General features: G+C 50.8%; 1 protein-coding gene across 2 annotated transcripts in view; it reads left to right on the top strand.

The window, feature by feature from the left end:
• Positions 1–299: 299 nt before the first annotated feature.
• The window catches only part of PLA2G7 (phospholipase A2 group VII), a 53,589-nt gene continuing 32,365 nt past the window's right edge, over positions 300–21,523 (top strand). The window contains exon 1 of one of the 2 annotated variants that reach the window (XM_032777595.2): positions 300–389. Coding sequence is in view for 1 of the 2 variants with exons in the window: in XM_075063630.1 (XP_074919731.1) it covers positions 4,885–4,906 (22 nt within the window). In the remaining variant the exon portion in view is untranslated. Of the gene's footprint in view, positions 390–4,490; positions 4,907–21,523 lie in introns of those variants that run through there. The other variant, XM_075063630.1, reaches the window with a different exon arrangement.

Raw genomic sequence — 21,523 nt, 5'->3', positions numbered from 1 at the left:
AAAACAGCCCCGGGGGCTAAAGAAGTGGCACAGAAATGAGCCCCAGCCTGGCTGTACGTGAGTGAGGTCCAGCCCCCGGGGTGTGCGGTGTTACACAACCTCCTGTAAACACACAGCGTCCCAATGGCGAGGCCCGTCGTTGGCGTTCCAGGCCCGGGGGGGCGCTGCACAGAAAGAAAAGCTCCCGCTCTGCAAGGAGGCTTGCAAGTCCCTCCCTCCTGTGGGGAGCAAGGTAGAGCCCGACAGAAAGAGACAGCCCCGGGGCAGCAGCCGGCGAGTGCTGTGGCTGTCTCGGGAGCCAGGCTGCTCCAGGACAGCGGCAAGCAGCGCCCCCGCGCCCCCGGAAACAGGAGAGCCGGGAGGCCGCTCCCGGGGACCCCGCGCAGGAGGTAAGGGGCGTGGGAGAAGGAAGACAAAGAAAAAAGCCCCGGAGGGAAGAGGTTGCCAGAGGGGATCTGTAACGGGCTCTATTCTAAGCCCAGTGTTTCTAGTTGCCCTCCCTCCTCTTTCTCAGTCCAGCCTGCCCCACATCCTCACCCCCGGACTGGCATCTCCCCTTTGCCCAGAGACTGAGTCTTGTGCCAGCCCCCTCCACTCAGACTATCATCTCGCCTCTTCCTGCCACCCAGAGCGGCATGTCCCCCAGCTCCTCACCCCCTCCCGATGCCCCCCAGACTGGCATTTCACCCCCGCGGCACAGACTAGCATCTTGCCACATCCCACAGGGCTAGTCCAGCAGACACAAATCAGCCTGATTCACTGGGGCTTCTGGGTTCACTGCGCCACCATCTCCCCCTCAGCTACCCCAGTTTTTTGTGCCATACCTGCTGGGGGAGGGGGGAGTCCTTCCTGTTGGACTGGGAGGGTGAATAAGTGGCATGGCTTGTATCTGGTGTATATACGGAGGGAGTTGGAGGAAGAGTGGATGAAGGCATCCCAGAGCCAGGGGAAACTACTTTGTTCTGGGGTGTACAAAGAGGGAGCGAGCCTGGGAATCCAGGGGACTTTACATTATCACCAGAACTTTGCACAAAGCAGCTTGTACCGCACCCTACACTGTACTGGCATGTGAGTACTTTACATGCAGTTACTGAGGTAGAAACAGCGACTATGGTGTTAGCTGGATTTACAGCAGTTATGATACAAACACAGACTGGAAGCTTGTCTTTTTGTTCTAAGTGCCAGACAAGAGACAGCAGAAGGATCAGTTAGAATTGATTAGTCTCCTTATAGTGTATGGCAACACCCATTTTTTCATGTTCTCTGTGTATATATATATAGCTTCCTGCTGTATTTTCCACTGCGTGCCTCCGATGAAGTGGGTTTTAGTCCATGAAAGTTTATGCCCAAATAAATGTTAGTCTCTAAGGTGCCACAAGGACTCCTCATTCTTTTAGTAGAAGGATGTAAATTGACAGGGGTGGAGAACACAAGGAAACAATGAGTCAGTATTGGTCAGCATGATAGGCAGTAGTGTCAGCAGGTCAGCTCCCTAGCCACTGTTAGATTTAAATAGAAATCACAGCAAAAGAGAGTTTTAAGGAGCAATTTGAAGGAGAGTATTGATGTAGCTTTATGGCTGTGGTGGCAGATCCTCACCGCATGAGGGTATTGATGTAGCTTTATGGCTGTGGTGGCAGAGCTATGCTGATTTACACTAGTTCAGAATCTGGCCCTCTGTTGTGTCTTATTAACATTGAAACAGTGGACCATGTGAGAGTAAGCGGAAGATGCATTAATGTGCATTATGATGATTGTTTTTTATTGCCTCAGTGCCCAAACATGGGCTACAAGGCTCCCAAAGCAGAAAAAAGTTCTATGAGTTATTTACAACACATCATTTGGACCTATTAGCTTCATCTGTGTTGGAAAGTTAGTCATTAAACAAGCAGAAGAGTCAACAGCTATTTTATATTATATTATTATTCAGTTTTGTGAGGGGTGAAGAGTTTGCCATTCTGCCCCAACGAAGAGCGGGGTCGCTAGGTACCATGCATAAGGTGCCTCAGAAATACTAGAGTCAATGTATTAGATTAGATCACTATCTCGCCAGCCTTTCTACAAGCTGCCAGTTGGGTATTTTTCTATTAAAGACCAAGAGGCATTAATGTAAGGAACCCTTGTGCCAAAGGAAGAGTTATATTTTGCTACAACTGTAAAGAAAGGGTGAGGGGCAGAAACTGCTTCCGAGGGGCAGAAAGATGCTTTCCAAGTAAATGCACCCAACTGGAAGTTACACGTTTAATTCCTGGATTTGGCAAAGATTTACAGTATGACCCTGGGCAAGTCACCGCCTTTCAGAGCCCCATTTTCCGATCTGTACAACAGGGATACTATTACTTCTTTGCTTTTCCTTGTGGAGTTTGATGCTACAGTGATGGCAGCTAAAGACGTACTCAGGCTTAATTTAGTCACTTTGTGTAAGATGCTTTCAAACATCAGCTAGAAGTTGCTATAGAAGTGCAAAGTCTTATTGTTTACCAGACTTGGTGCCCAGAGCAGCCTTGTCATATTTCGCTCAGTTGTTCACGGCCCCTGCAGTACGAAAGCCTTTGGCTTAAGGACATTCTTTGTCCTCAGGCTCCCTCAATCTGATTCACCACTCATCCATTAGTAAATGTTTAATCTGACTAAACTCTTCCTCCCTCTCAACCTTCCTAATAATACAACACGCTGAGCAGAGGTTATGGACAGGGCCAAGCTCAGAAAAACTGACAGTGTTTGATTAAAGAGATTAACTTTCCAGTCCTACCACCATAAAGTGTGAGAAGTTTCCATTTACTGGAGGAGTGGGGGGATGGGGCTGCTCACAAATTAATTTGCATGGATGTCACTTACCTTAGCCCCACATTTGCCTTTCTCTTTCATATATGCAATCCTAACTCAGCAGCGACCTTAGCAGTGCTGACTCATGCCATGCTGTAATAAAGTTCAGCATGCATTCTTATACACAGTTTCAGAATGAAATTCTTGTTTCCAGCTACCTTCGCTGAGGCTTTTTGTATCCCACATTTTAGGTGGATCATACACTTTAAAGATCTCAGGAACTAGGGAACTCATTCGTGTAACAGATTTTGGAGCAAGTTAATGTCATGCATGGGGCAGTCACAGACACTAAATTGTATTGCGCCACTGTAGCCTGTGTTTATAAACTTCCTTGTGGTCAGGGTCACTCACTGACATGGATGATTGTCCATAACAAACTGAGTAGCTAGCGTACATCATGAAAACAAACAGGCAAGGGAGCGTCTAATGATAATCATCTAGGGCCTGATCCTGCCGCTCTGACATAGATGTAATTCTCACTGGAACCTAGGGGAGTTTTACGTATGAGAACTACAAGATGAGGCCTAAAGTGGCCAACTAAGGCCAGACCCTCAACTGATTCAACTCTACTGGTCAGTGCTGATTAACTCTAGCTTTGGATCTAGCCCAGGGGAGTTTAGAAATGAATAGTTAACTTTCTATATGTCTTGAGTACATAAAGGAGAGTCCTCCCTGACTGCTCTCTGCTCCTTTCCCAGAGGCTCTTGTGACCATTTCCCCGAAGCCCTCCACATGGGCAGGCAGTGATTTGCCACCAGTGAAATTGCAGGAGTGGTTAACATGGAAAATTATGTGATAAGCAGCACTCTGGTTCCTCTTGTGTCTGATGCCAATTGACTTCCCTCCCCACTTTTCCCCAGCTCTCTCTTCTGCACTTACTCCACTAATTCCCCTTCTTGCCTGATGCTCCGCTGCATGGCATTTAGCTGCAGACATGTTGCTCTCTATTATACAGCTGTAGACTCACTATTCCTCCTAACTTCAGGCCCACATATAATAGTGGGAACAACATGCTTGCTACAGAGCATTAAACTAGGAGAAGCCTATAACATAGTGTCACTTCAGTCAATATTGCCAAAGAAAGGCTCCTGCCAGCATAATGCAAAGTCTAGCACAGTGGGTCTCAAACTTTTTTCCTGGTGACCCCTTTCACATTGCAAGCATCTGAGTGCGACCCCCCTAATAAATTAAACACACTTTTTAGTGCATTTAACACCATTATAAATGCTGGAGGCAAGTGGGATTTGGGGTGGAGATTGACAGCTCATGACCCCCCATGTAATGATGTCGCGATCCCCTGAGAGGTCCCAACCCCCAGTTTGAGAACCCCGGTCTAGGACCTTTGAACACACTGAAAGGAAGCACTGATCAAATCAAGGTGGTGATTGGTTTGTTTTTTTGCTCACTAATTTCCTTTAACTACGTATCTCTTCCTCTGCAGTGCCTCAAACTTACTCTCCTTTTACTTAAGTGTCAACATGATTGGTTCACATACAGAATACCCTTTGCAAACAGTGCTTGAAGTTTACCGGTTTGTTACCATTTCCCTTGACTAGTAACTGATATTTTGGTATGTTGCTGTTGTGCATAGTGGGTTGTGGTTTTTTTTTGTAGGGGAGGGTGTTGAAGCTAGGAGACATTCTCCACTGCACATTTATATAGTGCAGTTTTTGTAGTATGCCCATATATATGATCCAAAGAAGAGTTAGAGCTAGGGGCTCATCTACCTTCAGATACATTTCACACAGTACGTATGCCCCAAGAACAGGCAGATAAGTGGCAGGGTATCCTGAAAAAGTTTTGGGCCTTTACTTTCTGAAGCGGCTGCTAAGGGACCAGAGTACCATTCCCACATAACACACAGTCTTTCTAGGAAAACTCAGTTAGAAATAATTGCACCTCAGATTAATTTAACAGGCTACAGCATTGGGGATTTAGTCTCTCTGCCTCAGTTTCTCCACCTATAAAATAGGATTAATATATAACATATTTGCAGGAGTGCAGGGGTGCTTAGAGGAAAGGTACAAAGAAGTAGTATGACGATAATGAAACAAACTGATGCCCACAAATGCCATCAAAGGTAAGGATCAGCATTTCCAGTCCCCATTTTATTACTAACCCAGCCACAGAAAGGTGTTGTAAGACGACATAAGGGTTTTTTTCTGTGGGATTCAGGCTGATTGGGAAGCTCCTCCCAACCTACTGTGACCACTGAAGTACCACATCATCTTTCAGTGTTTAACCCTGCCCCCCAGACAGACACTTACAATTCCCCAGGAGTTGCTCAGGTAGACCTTATAGCACAGGGATCGGCAACCTATGGCACGGGTGCCAAAGATGGCACACAAGCTGATTTTCAGTGGCACTCACACTGCCCGGGTCCTGGCCACCGGTCCAGAGGAAAAAAAATTTAATTTAATTTTAAATGAAACTTCTTAAACATTTTAAAAACCTTGTTTTCTTTACATACAACAATAGTTTAGTTATATATTATAGACTTTAGAAAGAGACCTTCTAAAACCTTAAAATGTATGACTGGCACGCAAAACCTTAAGTTAGAGTGAATAAATGAAGACTCGGCCCACCGCTTCCGAAAGGTTGCCAACACCTGTTATAGCACAGTTGCGCCCTTCCTCCTATAAGTAGGGTTCTGGCAACTAGAGCTCCCTGCCACCAAGAAGAGAAGGGGTGATTCATCAGCACCAACCTAATGGGTGCTTCTGAACAAACCTCAGTCATGCACGCCCAGGCCTTCTGTGTTTGAGGAAAGGAGGTCCTCAAGATTCACTGGACCCTTTTTTTTGTATTAGAAAGGAGGGGCTAGCTCCCGTTGAGCAACAGAAGACAGAGCATTAGAGCAATGGTATAATTAGTGTTATACAACTAAATGTGAACTGCAAGTGTATGTATTTTTTTTTAAATCCCTCAAATACATTTGTAAAGTGTGATCAGAGCTGCATTTTAACCATGCTGGAGATGTACAAAATCCAGACTGTTTGGTCTCTCAGCCAGAGGGACAACACAATTCCTACCATATAAAGGCCTTGACAGACCAGTTCCTTCGTAAGTTTTAGTTCCCTGTTTACAATAATCACAACAGTCATTCACCGTGGGAGAGATTTTTCAGTTTCTTAGGTAAGTATTTTAGTTAAAGCAGATTATTATACTTTCAACAGTTTCCTAATCTCCCCACCTGTTGGAATCCTAAAAAAATACATTTTTCACTTAAGGATTTTTAAAAATTCTTTGTTTTACTAATATCTTGATTAAAATGGAAAGAAGTTTGAAAATCTAGTTTGCTCCCTTGCCATTTATGGTAGTCTATTTAAATTAGTGCACACACTGCAGGTACACACACACACACACACCCTGCAAATTGAAATTGGTGTCCATTTAACTCTGTGGTTTCATTGTAAACTTCTGTTTTTACAACCATCCAGAAGGAAGATAAAGAATAGAGTCTGCTGGCACATTTAATGATATGTATGAAATTTCAAAGAAAGACTCACAATTATTATGTCGAAAACTACATGTGCCCTTTTCTAGCATGCCTACAGTTTCACTTATTAATTTTGGTTTGCTCAGTTCCCCTCTGGGAAAGAAAAATTTAACTAGGCAGTTCATAGCAGATTTCAAAGCTGTGTGTAGCTTATTAGTGCCAAATTGAATTCAACGTATTTTTCAGTGAGGTCAGCTACAAAAACTAATTATTAATCTGGAGTCTTGCTAAGACTAGAATTATTGTCAACAGCTTTACTCATTTCAATGTCCAGTTTAACCATCAGTTTGCAACATTCATAAGTCAGTGGTGTAAAAATGAGAGCTTTAGGTTCAACTCTGGAGCTTACTGGGTATGTGGATATATCAAAGATACTCAACTCATAGTTAAAACAACGAGGCGTCCTTGTGGCACCTTAGAGACTAACAAATTTATTTGGGCATAAGCTTTTGTGGGCTAGAACCCACTTCATCAGATGCATGGAGTGGAAAATACAGTAGCAGGTATATATACATAGTACATGAAAAGATAGGAGTTGCCTTAACAAGTGGAAGGTCAGTCTAACAAGACAATTCAATTAACAGTAGAATACCAAGGGAGGAAAAAATCAGTTTTGTAGTGAAATAATCTTCCACACAAATTTCCTCATGGCTGGACTTTACAAAAACTAAACAAACACTTTGCTTCTCTCCAGAGGAAAAAGGACATGAAAACTATCTAAGCTCCTACATGCCACAAGGGGCCACAACACTGGTCCCCTTAACTCACTCAACAATATTGTTAATCTATCCAGCTATACTCCTAGCCCGGCAGAAGAGTCTATACTATCTCAGGGCCTCTCCTTCTCCCTCCCCCAACCCCCCAAACATGATACAGTTCTGCAGTGACCTAGAAACCTACTTTCGACATCTCTGACTCAAGGAATATTTCCAACATACCACTGAACAGCATACTAACCCACAGAAATCTTCCTATCAATGCTACAAAAAGGATTCTGCGTGGACTCCTCCTGAAGGTCTAAACAACAGACTGGACTTCTACATAGAGTGCTTCCGCCAATGTGCATGGGCTGAAATTGTGGAAAAGCAGCATCACTTGCCCTGTAACCTCAGCCGTGCAGAACACAATGCCATCCATAGCCTCAGAAACCACCCTGACATTATCATCAAAGAGGCTGATAAATGAGGTGCTTTAGTCATCATGAATAGGTCGGAATATGAACAAGAGGCTTCTAGACAACTCTCTGACACACATTCTACAGGCCATTACCTGTGGACCCCGCTGAGGATTATCAAAAGAAACTACATCATCTGCTTAAAATACTCGCTGAAGACGCTCAGGAACAAATCTACACTGACACACCCCTAGAGCTCCAACCAGGTGTATTCTATCTGCTACCCAAAATCCATAAACCTAGGAATCCTGGATGCCTCATCTCAGGCACTGGCACTCTGACAGCAGGATTATCTGACTACGTAGACTCTCTCCTCAGGCCCTACCCTACCAGCACTCCCAGCTATCTTCGAGAAACCACTGACTTCCTGAGGAAACTACAATCCATTGGTGATCTTCCAGAAAACACCATCCTGGCCACTATAGATGCAGAAGCTCTCTGAACTAACATTCCACACAAAGATGGACTAAAAGCAGGAATAGCATCCCTAATAATGTCACAGTAAACCTGGTGGCTGAACTTTGTGACTTTGTCCTCACCCACAACCATTTCAGATTTGGGGACTGTAAGCCGGTGCGTTCGGGCCCCGTCCCCTCAGGTGCGACGGGGAGCCAGGGCGTCTCCTTCCAGGCCGCCGGCCGGCTCATGTTCCGCTCCCGTACTCGGGGCTGAGGGAACAAAAGTCTATAGGCCCTGGCCCTTAGACAGGGCGGGCAGCAAACAGTCCAGGCTCAGCTTAGGAGCTGAACAAATAAAGTCTATAGCCCAAGCCCTCAGGCAGGGCGGGGCAGCAACCAGTCAGGCTCAACTCAGGGGCTGAGCAAACAAAGTCTATGGCCCAAGCCCTCAGGCAGGGCGGGGCAGCAAACAGTTCAGGGGGCTCTGACCCTTTGGCGCAGGGCAGAGCAGCAAACAGTTCAGGGGGCTCTGACCCTTTGGCGCAGGGCAGAGCAGCAAACAGTTCAGGGGGCTCTGACCCTTTGGCGCAGGGCAGAGCAGCAAACAGTTCAGGGGGCTCTGACCCTTTGGCGCAGGGCAAGGGGCTGAGCAAACAAAGTCTATGGCCCAAGCCCTCAGGCAGGGCGGGCAGCAAACAGTCAGGCTCAGCTTAGGGGGTTTTAGCAAACAAAGTCTATGGCCCAAGCCCCTCAGGCAGGGTGGGGCAGCAAAACAGTCAGGCTCAGCTTAGGGGGCTGAGCAAACAAAGTCTATGGCCCAAGCCCTCAGGCAGGGCGGGACAGCAAACAGTCAGGCTCAGCTTAGGGGCTGAGCAAACAAAATCTATAGCCCAAGCGCTCAGAGGGCGGGGCAGCAAACAGTCAGGCTCAGCTTAGGGGCTGAGCAAACAAAGTCTATAACCCAAGCCCTCAGGCAGGGCAGGGGGGCAGTAAATAGTTCAGGGGCTCGACCCTTTGGAGCAGGGCAGAGCAACAAACAGTTCAGGGGGCTCTGACCCCTTTGGAGCAGGGCAGAGCAACAAACAGTTCAGGGGGGCTCTGACCCTTTGGGGGCAGGGCAGAGCAGCAACAAACAGTTCAGGGGGCTCTGACCCTTTGGAGCAGGGCAGAGCAACAAACAGTTCAGGGGCTCCCCGGCCCCTTGCTGGCTGAAATCTGAATGACATTTTTGGTTGAAAATGGGAATCAAGGTTGCGAACATTTTCAGGATTCCCCCTCTGCCCCTGTTTTTTGACCAGCTGTAGTGCTAAATGAAGGTTGGATCCAATAGAGCATATCGTTTGTATGGTAGAATGTAATGTCAGTAAAAGGTCAGCCCTAGAGACGTGTGTTTATTCAAGAAACAGGTTCAGGAAGGACAATAGCAGGGTTGGAGAGGTGGAGGAGGGGAATACAATACATTGGTCAGCCGCCCCCGGGCTACTTCCAATCCCCCCTTCTCCCGGTACCTGTCCCTCCTCGGCGTAGGTCGGCGGGTCCCAGACCATGGGTTCTTCGGAAACCTGGGAGGCCGTAAGGTCCGGTGGCTCCTCCGGATAGCCGGCACAGGGTCGTTGCGGCTGGAGGTCCTCGGGGTAGCTGGCGCGGGGCAGGTCGTTGCAACGCTCCTCGGGATAGTGGGCCCGGGGCAGCTCTGGCCAGCGCTCCTGTGGGTAGTGGGCCTGAGGCAGCTCCGGCCAGTGCTCCTCTGGGTAGTGGGCCTGAGGTAGGCTGGGCCGAGCGGGAGCTCGGGCCTCCACATCCGTCCTCCTCGGCGGACGGCGCTGAACTGAGCTCTGAGCCCTGGCTCTTATATTTCCTGTCCCGCCCCTTGACTTCCGGGGGGCGGGAACAGGCGATAGTGGCTCCGCCCACTGACATACCTGCTTTGGCTCGTTCCCCTCAGGTGCGACAGGGAGCCAGGGTGCCTCCTTACAGGGACAATTTATACCTTCAAGTCAGCAGCACTGCTATGGGTACCCACATGGCCCCACAGTATACCAACATTTTTATGGCTGACTTAGAACAATGCTTCCTCAGCTCTCATCTCCTAATGTCCCTACTCTACTTGCACTACACTGATGACACCTTCATCATCTTGACCCATGGGAAGAAAGCCCTTAAGGAATTCCACCAGGATTTCAACAATTTCCACTCCACCATCAACCTCAGCCTGGACCAGTCCACACAAGAGATCCACTTCCTAGACACTACAGTGCTAATAAGTGATAGTCACATAAGACTTTATGGAAATATGCTTATGAATGTATATATGACGTAACTGGAATATGTTTTATGCTACATATGCCATGTGACAAGTCTCTGTAAAGGTTATGATCTACTGAATCTATTCATCCTATTTGTATGCTTGTAACATTTTTGTATTCAAAGTTATGAATATTGGCTGTGTACTTGCTTGATGTTTAATTAGCCTTAGTAAAGCATTTGGTCAGCTTCTTGAGAAACAATGTGCAAATTAAGTGCTCAATCAAGAAACACTTAATGAACAATGGATCTTGGAAGGCTCCAATCCACATAAGAAGTCTTCCTGGAGACATTCAAGATTGCATGTGGGCAATGGCTGCTGCCCGTAAAAAATGAGTCATGCATGGACATGTGACTTGCCCATGTGACTACAAAACTCCATCTTGGAGCTGGACTTTGCATAGGAGAGATGAGGGGGCCTCCACCCACAAGTCTATTTAAGCCTGTTAGAGACCCCTCCATTGTGGTCTTCAGCTGACTCAAGAGATAGCCTCTCCACACGCAAGGGATACCTGAAAGAAACTGGAACAACGGACAGCAACCACAGAGGGTGTGATTGCTGGACCCAGAGTAGAAGGAGACTAGTCTGTAAAAGGAAGCTTACTGGTACATCTCTGAGGGTGAGATTTTATCTGTATTCAGTTTTCTCACTGTATTAGGCATAGTCTTGCATGTTTTATTTTACTTGGTAATTCACTTTGTTCTGTCTGTTACTACTTGGAACCACTTAAATTCTACTTTCTGTATTTAATAAAGTCACTTTTTACATATCACTGTATTTAACCCAGAGTATGCATAATTAAAACAGCTGTGCATCTCTCTCTATCAGTGTTATGGAGGGCGAACAATTTAGGAGTTTACAGGATAAAACAGATTTATTTGGGGTTTGGACCCCATTGGGAGTTGGGCATCTGAGTACTAGAGACAGGGACACTTCTTAAGCTGCTTTCAATTAAGCTTGCAGTTTGTGGGATGTGATTCAGACCTGGGTCTGTGTTTGTGGCCGGCAAGTGGTGTCTGGCAGAGCCAGGCAAGGCTCTAGAGTCTCAAGTTGTCAGGGGAAGCAGGGGCAGAAGTAGTCTTGGTACATCAGTTGGCAACCCCAAGGGGATTTCTGTGATCCAACCCATCACAGTCACCACCCTATACTGGAAACCTACTGACCACTATACTTACCTACATCCTCCAGCTTTCATCCAGACCACATCACATGATCCGTTGTCTACAGCCAAGCTCTGAGATACAAACATGTTTGCTCCAATCTCTCAGACAGAGACAAACACCTTCAGGATCTCTATCAAGCATTCTTAAAACCACAGTATTAACCTGGTGAAATTAAGAAACAGATTGACAGAGCCAGGACGGTACCCAGAAGTCACCTATTACAAGACAGGCCCAACAAAGAAAGTAACAGAATGCCACTAGCCATCACCTACAGCTCCCAACTAAAACCTCTCTAGCGCATCATCAAGGATCCACAGCCTATCCTGAAGGATCATCCCTCACTCTCACAGACGTTAGGAGGCAGGCCAGTCCTCGCTTACAGACAGCCCTCCGATCTGAAGCAAATACTCACCAGGAACCACACATCACACAACAAAAACACCAACCCCAGGAATCAAATCCTGCTACAAACCCCGGTGCCAACTCTGTCCACATCTATTCAAGGGACACCATTATAGGACCTAATCAGATCATCAGGGGCTTGTTCACCTGCACATCTACCAATGTGATATATGCCATCATGGGCCAGCAACGCCCCCTCCCATGTACATTGGCCAAACTGGACAGTCTCTATGCCAAAGAATAAATGGACACAAATCTGACATCAGGAATTAAAACCAGTAGGAGAACAATTCAACCTCCCTGGATACTCAGTAGCAGACTTAAAAGTGGCAATTCAACAAAAAAACCTTCAAAAACAGACTAATGTGAAACTGCAGAAATGGAATTAATTTGCAAACTGGACACCATCAAATTAGGCCTGAATAAAAAGTGGGAGTGAATGGTCATTACAAAAACTAGTCTTACCATACTAATTCCCCCCTACTTTTATTCACGCCTTCTTGTCAACAGTTTGAAATGGGCCACCCTCATTACCACTACAGAAATGATTTTTCCTTCCTTAGTATTCTACTGTTAATTGAATTGTCTTGTTAGACTGACCCCCCACTTGGTAAGGCAACTCCCATCTTTTCACATACTGTGTGTGTGAACACCCCCCCACACATACACCCCTACCTGCTACTGTGTTTTCCACTCCATGCATCTGATGAAGTGGGTTCTAGCCCACAAAAGCTTATGCCCAAATAAATGTGTTAGTCTATAAGGTGCCAAAGGACTCGTTTTTGTGAATACAGACTAACACGGCTACCACTCCGAAACCTGTCAACTCATAGTGCTTCTAAAGTCAAGTGTCTCTTCAGTCACCAGTTAGCATCTTTACTAAAAGGTTATGGAGGGTTGGTTTTTCATTATTTTTAAGTCTGTGGCTTAACCCATAGGACAATGAGCACGTGCTCATCCTCACCACTTGGGCCTGAAGGATTTTGTGCCGTATCTGTCTTCTCCTTGTCAAAGGGTCCCTAACGTCCTCTTTCCTGAGGAGATGCTTCTCCTGCTGGCAGTCCGGCTGAGGTGCTTACATGTGATGTGAATGCTCTGTAAGAGTAATGCACATCAACTCCCCAGCTGGCAGTAGGCTCCTGGAAGTAGTTGGGAACCTGAAGCAAAAGGGGATGGTGCATGACAGAGTGAAGGTAGGATGTGGAAGGTTCCTAAAAAACCCAGACGTGATAGCAGGTGGGAAGAAGGGACTTAGAGCAGGCATTAAACCAGACCCAGTTCCTTCCTATCTAAACATCCCCACATCAGCAGCAAGAAACCCTGGACGTTCATTAGCCAGACCCTGTGTAACATACGGAGAGCAGGTAACTTTCAAAGGGTTAAAACAGCAAAATCAGGAGAGTTCCTCTCTGTCAGAGTCCTGGCACCACATCACTGTATAACATCAGGAGAGCACACAGCCATGAAACTAACAGCATTTTAGCATGTTAGTGCTGAACAGAGATAGAGGGGGCCATACCATTAGTCCAACTCCATACACTGTCTCCTTGCCTGCTTGGTAGGCAGAAAATAGATCACAACCTTGCAATTTATGCATTGCTTTACATGCTTTGCTCCTTTTTCACAAACTCTATGCCACCAGTATACTAGTATCGCTGAAGGATAGCTGCTTCAGTAGAGGAAAAGTTTAAAATTCCATCATGGCATAAAGCAGAGGTGGGAAATTACAGGCCATGGCCTGGACTGTCCTGCCTGGCTCCTGAGCTCCCAGCCGCTCACCCGCTGTCCCCCCACTCCCACAGCCGTGCAGGCAGTGCTCTGGGAGGCGGAGCTGTGTGCTCCTGCCAAGCAGAGTGGCAGCATGCCTGGCTCCGGCCAGCGCAGCAGCCAGACATGCTGCTCTACTCAGCATGGTTAGTGGGCAGAGGGGTTGTATAACAGGTGGGAGGGCCACGGAGGGTGGGAGTGGGCAGTCAGGGGACAGTTGAATGGGGCGAAGGTTCTGCGGGGGTGGGGGGGAAGTGTTGGATAGGTGTAGAGTCCTAGGAGCAGGGATGTGGATAGGGCTGGGGCAGTCAGAGGACTGGGAGCAGGGGGTTGGATAGGGGGTGAGGTCCCAGGGGACAAGGGGAGGTTGGATGGGTTGGGGGTTCTGAGGGGGGCAGTCAGGGGGTGCGGGCCAGGCTTTTTGGGGAGGCACAGCCTTTTCTACCCAGCACTCCATCCAGTTTTGCAACCCTAATGTGGCCCTCAGGCCAAAAAGTTTGTCCACCCCGGCATAAATATGACCCAAAGTTTTCCTGGGCAACTACCCACTCACCTATTTTTAACATGGTTAGCTTTAAGATTTTCAAAGCACTTTTCAGTTTGTTTATAGATGTTTTTTTTGTTTTGTTTTAAAGGTGTTAGTACCATCCTAGATAAGATATTTTCTCAAAATTATGAATGACTTACATTCTGGCTGGCAGAAAAATAGTAACATCCATACTACTAAAATATACATTGTATTTCTCTTTTAGTAAGTCCCCTTTTAACATTGAAGGGACAGCAGCTTTAAAACAAAACCAAATTAGAAAAAAATACACAGTAGCACCTACCTGTGCTACAGTTGGATAAAAGGAAAAATATATTTCCCATCAGTTTTATGTTGTGGATTTAACAGCATGACAACTGAAGACAACTTTATAGTTTCCTCTGTATAGTTGGTTTCCTTTAGTCTTTAAGCTATTAAAGGTTATAAACCACAGAAATGGTCAGGGAAAGCAAGGTGAAGATACTTTTAACTCTGTTTGAAATTCACTAGATTGCAACTTGGTATAGTGCGAGTGGCTTTCACTCTGCTACCTGCTTTTGAAGTACACTGTTGTTCAGATGGATTCCGATCACCATCTGTTGATGCATTAACCTCTATCAGCAGAAAGCTAAGCCTAAACTCAGCTTTACAACCATGCCAGTATTGAAGAATTGCAACTCAAGTGCCACAACAACGATAGCACTGTGTTGCCAGTATTCCACTCTAATCCCATGATCCATGTTTGAAACTTACATTGCAAGTAACCTGGGTTCAATTCCCTGCTCTGTAGCAGACAGAAGTTAGGAAAGACCCTTAGTCCTTCTGTGCCTCAGTTTCCCTTTTGTAAAATGGGTATGCTCGTACTTCCCCCACCTTGCTGCAGTGCTGTGAGGATAAAGATGCCTAGACACTACAGTAATGGACATGTAAGTGCCTTAGGCCTGGTCTACACCGGTGGTGGGGGAGAATCGATCTATGTGAACAACATAGCTGAAGTCAACATACTTAGATCGACTTACCGTGGTGTCTTCACCGCGGTGTGTCGACTGCTGCCACTCCCCCGTCAACTCTGACTGCACCTCTCGCCGAGCTGGAGTACAGGAGTCAACGGGAAAGCACTTGGGGGCGAGGGGGTGTCGATATAGCGTGTCTAGTCTAGACACGATAAATCAACCCCTACTGGATTGATCACTGCCTGCCGATCTGGCGGCTTGTGTAGGTATACCCTTAGACAGGTCACAAGCACGCACATTATTCACTCTAAGACCTTATCCACACTAGAAAGGATCTGCTGGTATAGTTCTACTTCCTAGTAACAAGGCCAGTTCCTACCAATTCCCCAAACAAAATAAGCTATACCAGCAAAAGCCCTTGTTTGTCTGCATAGTTATGTCCAATATTTTTTCCCTCCACACTGCTAAATGACACAAATACACCAGCAAAACTCTTCAGTGTAAACAAGGCCTTCAGAAGATTTAGCTTTCTGAGCTCCTTGGGGCAAAATGCCTAGCATGTAAGTAGCACTACCATAAACAATAAATCTGAAAGATGTAACGTAACTATGCAGAAAAACCATGAACAATAAAGACAACAGGAAATACATTTGTGACCATTATGAAGACAGAACTAGGCCAGGTGCCTGAAAATCCACAGACAAATTAATAATGAACCATTTAAAATTTAGTTTAGTTTAAGTTATTGGTGAAGTGCCCGTTCCACTTCAAAATTGAAACAGGAACATATTCAATTTTATTACTCTAGGGCAGGGGAGTGTAAGGAGGCGCCCTGGCTCCCCATCGCACCTGAGGGGAACGAGCCAGAGCAGGCACCCCCGTGGGCAGAGCCACTACCGCCTGTTCCCGCCCCCCAGAAGTCAAGGGGCGGGACAGGGAGTATAAGAGCCAGGCCTCAGAGCTCAGTTCAGTGCCGGCCGCCGAGGAGGCCCGAGCTCCCGCTCGGCCCAGCCTACCTAAGGCCCACTACCCAGAGGAGCGTTGGCCCGACCTGCCCCGCGCCAGCTACCCCGAGGACCTCCAGCCGCAATGACCCTGTGCCGGCTATCCGGAGGAGCCACCGGACCCGACTGCCTCCCAGGTTTCTGAAGAACCCATGGTCTGGGACCCGCCGACCTACGCCGAGGAGGGACAGGTACCAGGAGAAGGGGGGATTGGAAGTAGCCCGGGGGCGGCTGACCACAGTCAGGCCGCAGAGGGCCCAAGCCTATGGTCATCTGTATCGGCCAGGATCCCTACTGATCACCCAGTCAGTGTGTTTCAGTGCGGATCCCCACTGACCGCCTTAGCGGCGACAGCTGCTACCAGGGCCCCGGGCTGGAACGCAGAGGAGTGGGTGGGCCTGCGTTCCCCCTGCCACCTGTAACCGGGTGGCAGTATCCCCCTTCACCCAGAGCTACAGTTTGTTTGCTGCTCTGCCCTGCTCCCAAGGGTCAGAGCCCCCTGAACTATTTGCTGCTCTGCCCTGCTCCAAAGAGTCAGAGCCCCCTGACTGTTTGCTGCCCGCCCTGCCTGAGGGCTTGGGCCATAGACTTGGTTTGCTCAGCCCCAAGCTGAGCCTGACTGTTTGCTGCCCCACCCTGCCTGAGGGCTTGGGCTATAGACTTTGTTTGCTCAGCTCCTAAGATGAGCCTGGATTGTTTGCTGCCCGCCCTGTCTAAGGGCCAGGGCCTATAGACTTTTGTTCCCTCAGCCCCCGAGTACGGGAGCGGAGCGTGAGCCATCTGGTGACCTGGAAGGAGGCGCCCTGGCTCCCCGTCGCACCTGAGGGGACGGGGCCCGAACGCACCGGCTTACAACGTGGTACCAGAAGTGGGGAGTCACCGCCTAGAATGTGGGCGCGAACCCTCAACGCCGGCGACCGTGGGCCAACGGGTGAGGAAGCACCCTCTCCCGTCATGGATGTCCCCCAGCTCGCCGCTTTGCGGGCCGAGAGTCAAGACCAGCAGCAAGCGGCGCACTTGCGGCAGCAGGAGGAGCAGCAGGCCGCCCAGCTCCTGCAGCAGCAGCAGCTCGTGGACCAGCTGGGAACGCAGCAACACCAGCTGATCCAGGAGCTGATAAAGCAACAGCAGGAGTTCCAGCTGCAATGCCTGCAGCACCTGACGGCAGGCCGGGCTACCCGCGAGGGGGGCCCGTCCGGAGGCCCTGAGGGGTCCCAAGAACCCCGGCCCCCGATACGACTGACCAAGATGGGCCCCGGTGACGACCCCAAGGCCTACTTGGTCACCTTTGAGCGGGTGGCCGCGGTCGCGGGGTGGAACCCCAACCAGTGGGCCTCCATCCTGGCCCCCTACCTAACCGGGATGGCGCAGTCTACCGGGCCCTGTCTACCGAGGCCGCCCGCGACTACAATCAAGTGAAGTCAGCCATCCTGGACGCGCTTGATGTGAGCGCAGAGACGTTCCGCCAGCGCTTCAGGAGCCTGACCTACCCCGCCGCGGCCCGGCCTCGGATGGTGGCACAGGAAGTAAGGGAGACCTGCCGATGGTGGCTGCAGCCGGACCGGCGGACCTCTGAGGAAATGGCGGAGCAAGTAGCCCTGGAGCAGTTTACCCACCTCCTGCCCTCGTGGGGAAGGGCTTGGGTCCTCCGTCATCGGCCAACGACTTTGGCGGCCGCCGTCAGTCTGATGGAGGACTTCCTGGCAGCCGAAACTCCGGTGGGCCCCACTGGACCCGCAACCCCGGCCGGATTGGGACGCCGCCACTCAGAGAGGAAACCCGTTCCCGCCCGCTCCACGGCCCCAACGGCCACGCCAATCCCTACCCCGGTTCCCGCAACCCGCACGAGGCGGTGGAATCCTCCTAAGGACCTCCCCAGGGGTGGGGCCTGTCCGGGACGAGGCGGTTTGGGACCCTGTTTCTCCTGTGGCCGAACCGGACACCTGCAGAAAGACTGCCCCCAGAGGGAGTGTGCATATGCCCAAGTCTGCTCCGGGGAAGGTCGCGCCCGCCGGTACCAACCAGCCAAAATCACAGCACCCATGGTGGTTGAGGGCCACGGGATCATAGCCCTCCTGGATTCCAGATGTGGCCAGACGTTAATCTGTGACCGCTTAGGCCCCCAGGCAGATACACGCTTGGGGGTCCTCCGCCTACAATGTATCCATGGCGACGTGCGGCCCTACCCCAGCGCTTTGGTCCAGCTGACAGTCGACGGAGCGACTCGCCAAATGGTCGTCGGCCTCGGCCCCGGGCTCGCCTATCCCGTAATCCTGGGCCGGGACTGGCCCGAATTCCCCGCCGTCCTCCGCCGGCATACTAGAGGTGGCCAGAGACCGATACCGGCACTGGAGGGGGAGAACCTCAAGGAGCCGGGGGACGACCAAGGAACCCCAAAGACGGGGGACAACCAGCCAGGTCCATCAAACCAACCCACCGAGAGGGAAGAAGGCGATACTACTACCTCGAGGGAAGGGTTAGGAGACGGCTCGGCCCCGACGGACTTCTGCCAGGACCAAAGGGCCGACCCCGACCTCAATAGCGCCTACGAGCAACTCGCCGCCATCGATGGAACGGTCCTCGACCCCGACCGAGCAGCCCAGTGGCCGCACTTCGAGCTGCGGCAGGACCGTCTCTGCCGGGTCGAAAGGGACCCACAGACCGGGAAGCCCCGAACCCAAACTCCTGGTTCCCCAGCGTCACCGGCGAGCCGTCATGAAGCTGGCCCATGACGTCCCGGCCGCAGGACATTTAGGATCCGAGAAGACCCTAGCCCACATCCTAGGGCGCTTCTATTGGCCGGGGATCCAGCACGAGGTAAAGGAGTACTGCACTTCCTGCCAGAAGTGCCAGCTGGCAGCCCCGGCGAGGACACCCAAGGCCCCGCTAATTCCGATGCCACTGGTCGAGACTCCCTTTGAACGGGTGGCTATGGACCTGGTAGGGCCCCTCCCCAAGAGTGCTGCGGGCTTCCAATATATTTTGGTAATGGTGGACTATGTCACTCGGTTCCCTGAAGCAATTTCCCTCCGGAGCATTACCGCTTGCACTATTGCCGTGGAAGTGGTCAAGGTCTTCGCCCACGTCGGCTTGCCCCGGGAGATCCTTACGGACCAGGGGACTAGCTTCACCTCGCGGCTGTTCCAGCAGGTGTGCAAGCTCTTGGGGATCCGACAGCTGCGAACCTCCATGTACCACCCTCAAACCGATGGCTTAGTGGAGAGGTTCAATCGGACCCTCAAGGATATGCTGCGGCGATTTTCCCCAGAGGACCTTCGCCGGTGGGACCAGCTGCTTCCCCCCCCTGCTCTTGGTGGTGTGAGAGGTCCCTCAGTCCTCCACCAAATTTTCACCGTTCGAGCTCTTGTATGGCCGCCAACCCCGGGGGCTTCTAGACCTGATGAGGGAGACCTGGGAACAAACTCCATCACCTGCTCAGGGGCTCCTGAAGTACGTGACCCAACTCCAGGAGCGGCTCGAACAGGCGGGGGCCTTGGCACGGGCCAATTTAAAAACGGCTCAAGAACAGGAGTCTCGGGCGTACAACCGGGGTGCCCGCGCCCGCGACTACCAGCCTGGGGACCGCGTCCTACTTCTACTTCCCTCCACTGAATCCAAGATCATGGCCCGATGGCAGGGACCCTATGAAGTGGTGCGGAAAGTAGGCCCGGTTACCTATGAGATCCGTCAGCCGGACCACAGAAAAAAGCTGCAGCGGTACCACATCAACCTCCTGAAACCCTGGCGGGAACGAGAGGGGTAACTAATTAACCCCTACCTACCAGAGCCTGAGCTAGGACCCCCAGTGCCCCCTCAGGAAGACACCCAAGTACCCCAGCTGGGGGAAACCCTAATGGAGGAGCAGTTGGAGCAAACCCGCTGACTCCTCCGCGCCTTTCCACGCACGTTCACGGCCCAGCCCGGGTGCACGTCCTTGGCAACCCACCGCATTCAGACCGAGCCGGGGGTGGTGATCAGGACTGCGGCCAGGCCTCTGCCGTATCACCGACGACAGATCGTGGACAACGAAGTACAGGCGATGTTAGAGCTGGGCGTGATTGAGCCCTCACAAAGTGAGTGGCGTAGCCCGGTCGTCCTAGTCCCAAAACCCGAAGGGTCCCAGCGGTTCTGCATCGACTTCAGACGTGTCAATGCCATTTCCAAGTTTGATGCCTACCCCATGCCCCGAGTGGATGAGCTGCTGGCCCGCCTAGGGGACGCCCACTACATTACCACCTTGGACTTGAGCAAAGGGTATTGGAAAATCCCCCTAGAGACCACCTCCAGGGAGAAAACCGCATTTGCCACTCCATCCGGCTTATATCAGTTTACGCGAATGCCCTTCGGCCTCCATGGGGCACCCGCTACGTTCCAGCGGTTGATGGACCGTCTCCTCCTCCCGCATCACGACTACGCCGCCGCCTACCTCGACGATGTGGTCATCTATAGTCAACAGTGGGAGACCCACTTGGACAAAGTCGCCACTGTCCTTCGATCCCTACGGGAGGCTGGGTTAACCGCCAACCCTAAGAAATGCTGCATTGGCTGGCGGGAAACCACCTACCTGGGGTATACCGTGGGGAATGGGCAGGTAAAGCCGCTCGTAGACAAAGTGCAGGCCATCACGACCTGCCCTCCGCCCACCACGAAGCGCCACGTCCGTCAGTTCTTGGGGATGGCGGGTTATTATCGACACTTCATCCCCCAGTTTGCGGCGGTGGCCGCCCCCTTGACGGACCTCCTCACAAAGGACAGCCCCCAACGGCTTCGGTGGAGCCCCGAGTGCGACGAGGCGTTCAAATCGCTTAAGACCAGCCTCTGTAGCGCGCCCGTCCTGCTCAGCCTGGACTTCCACCACCCGTTCGTCCTGCAGACGGACGCTTCCGAACTAGGGCTCGGTGCTGTCCTCTCCCAGGAAGTGGACGGGGAGGAACACCACGTCCTATACATAAGCCGAAAGCTGTTCCCGAGGGAGCAAAACTACGCAGAGGTCGAGAAGGAGGCCCTGGCAGCAAAGTGGGCTTGCGACGCCCTCCGCTACTACCTGCTGGGGGCCCCCTTCACGTTGGTCACCGACCACTCCGCCCTCCAATGGCTGTACCGGATGAAGGACAATAATATGCGCCTCCAACAGTGGTATCTGGCAATGCAGCCGTATGCCTTCACCGTCCGCCACCGAGCCGGGAAGGACCATGCTAATGCGGACTTCCTTTCCCGCCTGGGAGGTATGGACTTGCCTGGTCCCGGTACCTGGGAACCAGCCTTGACGAGGGGGGGTGTAAGGAGGCACCCTGGCTCCCCGTCGCACCTGAGGGGAACGAGCCAGAGCAGGCACCCCCGTGGGCGGAGCCACTACCGCCTGTTCCCGCCCCCCGGAAGTCAAGGGGCAGGACAGGGAGTATAAGAGCCAGGCCTCAGAGCTCAGTTCAGTGCTGGCCACCGAGGAGGACGGACGTGGAAGCCCGAGCTCCCGCTCGGCCCAGCCTACCTCAGGCCCACTACCCAG

This window comes from Chelonoidis abingdonii, chromosome 3 (assembly GCF_003597395.2).
Source record: "Chelonoidis abingdonii isolate Lonesome George chromosome 3, CheloAbing_2.0, whole genome shotgun sequence".
Taxonomy (NCBI): Eukaryota; Metazoa; Chordata; order Testudines; family Testudinidae; genus Chelonoidis; species Chelonoidis abingdonii.
The sequence above is the reverse complement of the archived record's forward strand: the minus strand, read 5'-3'. Positions and strand labels throughout refer to the sequence as shown.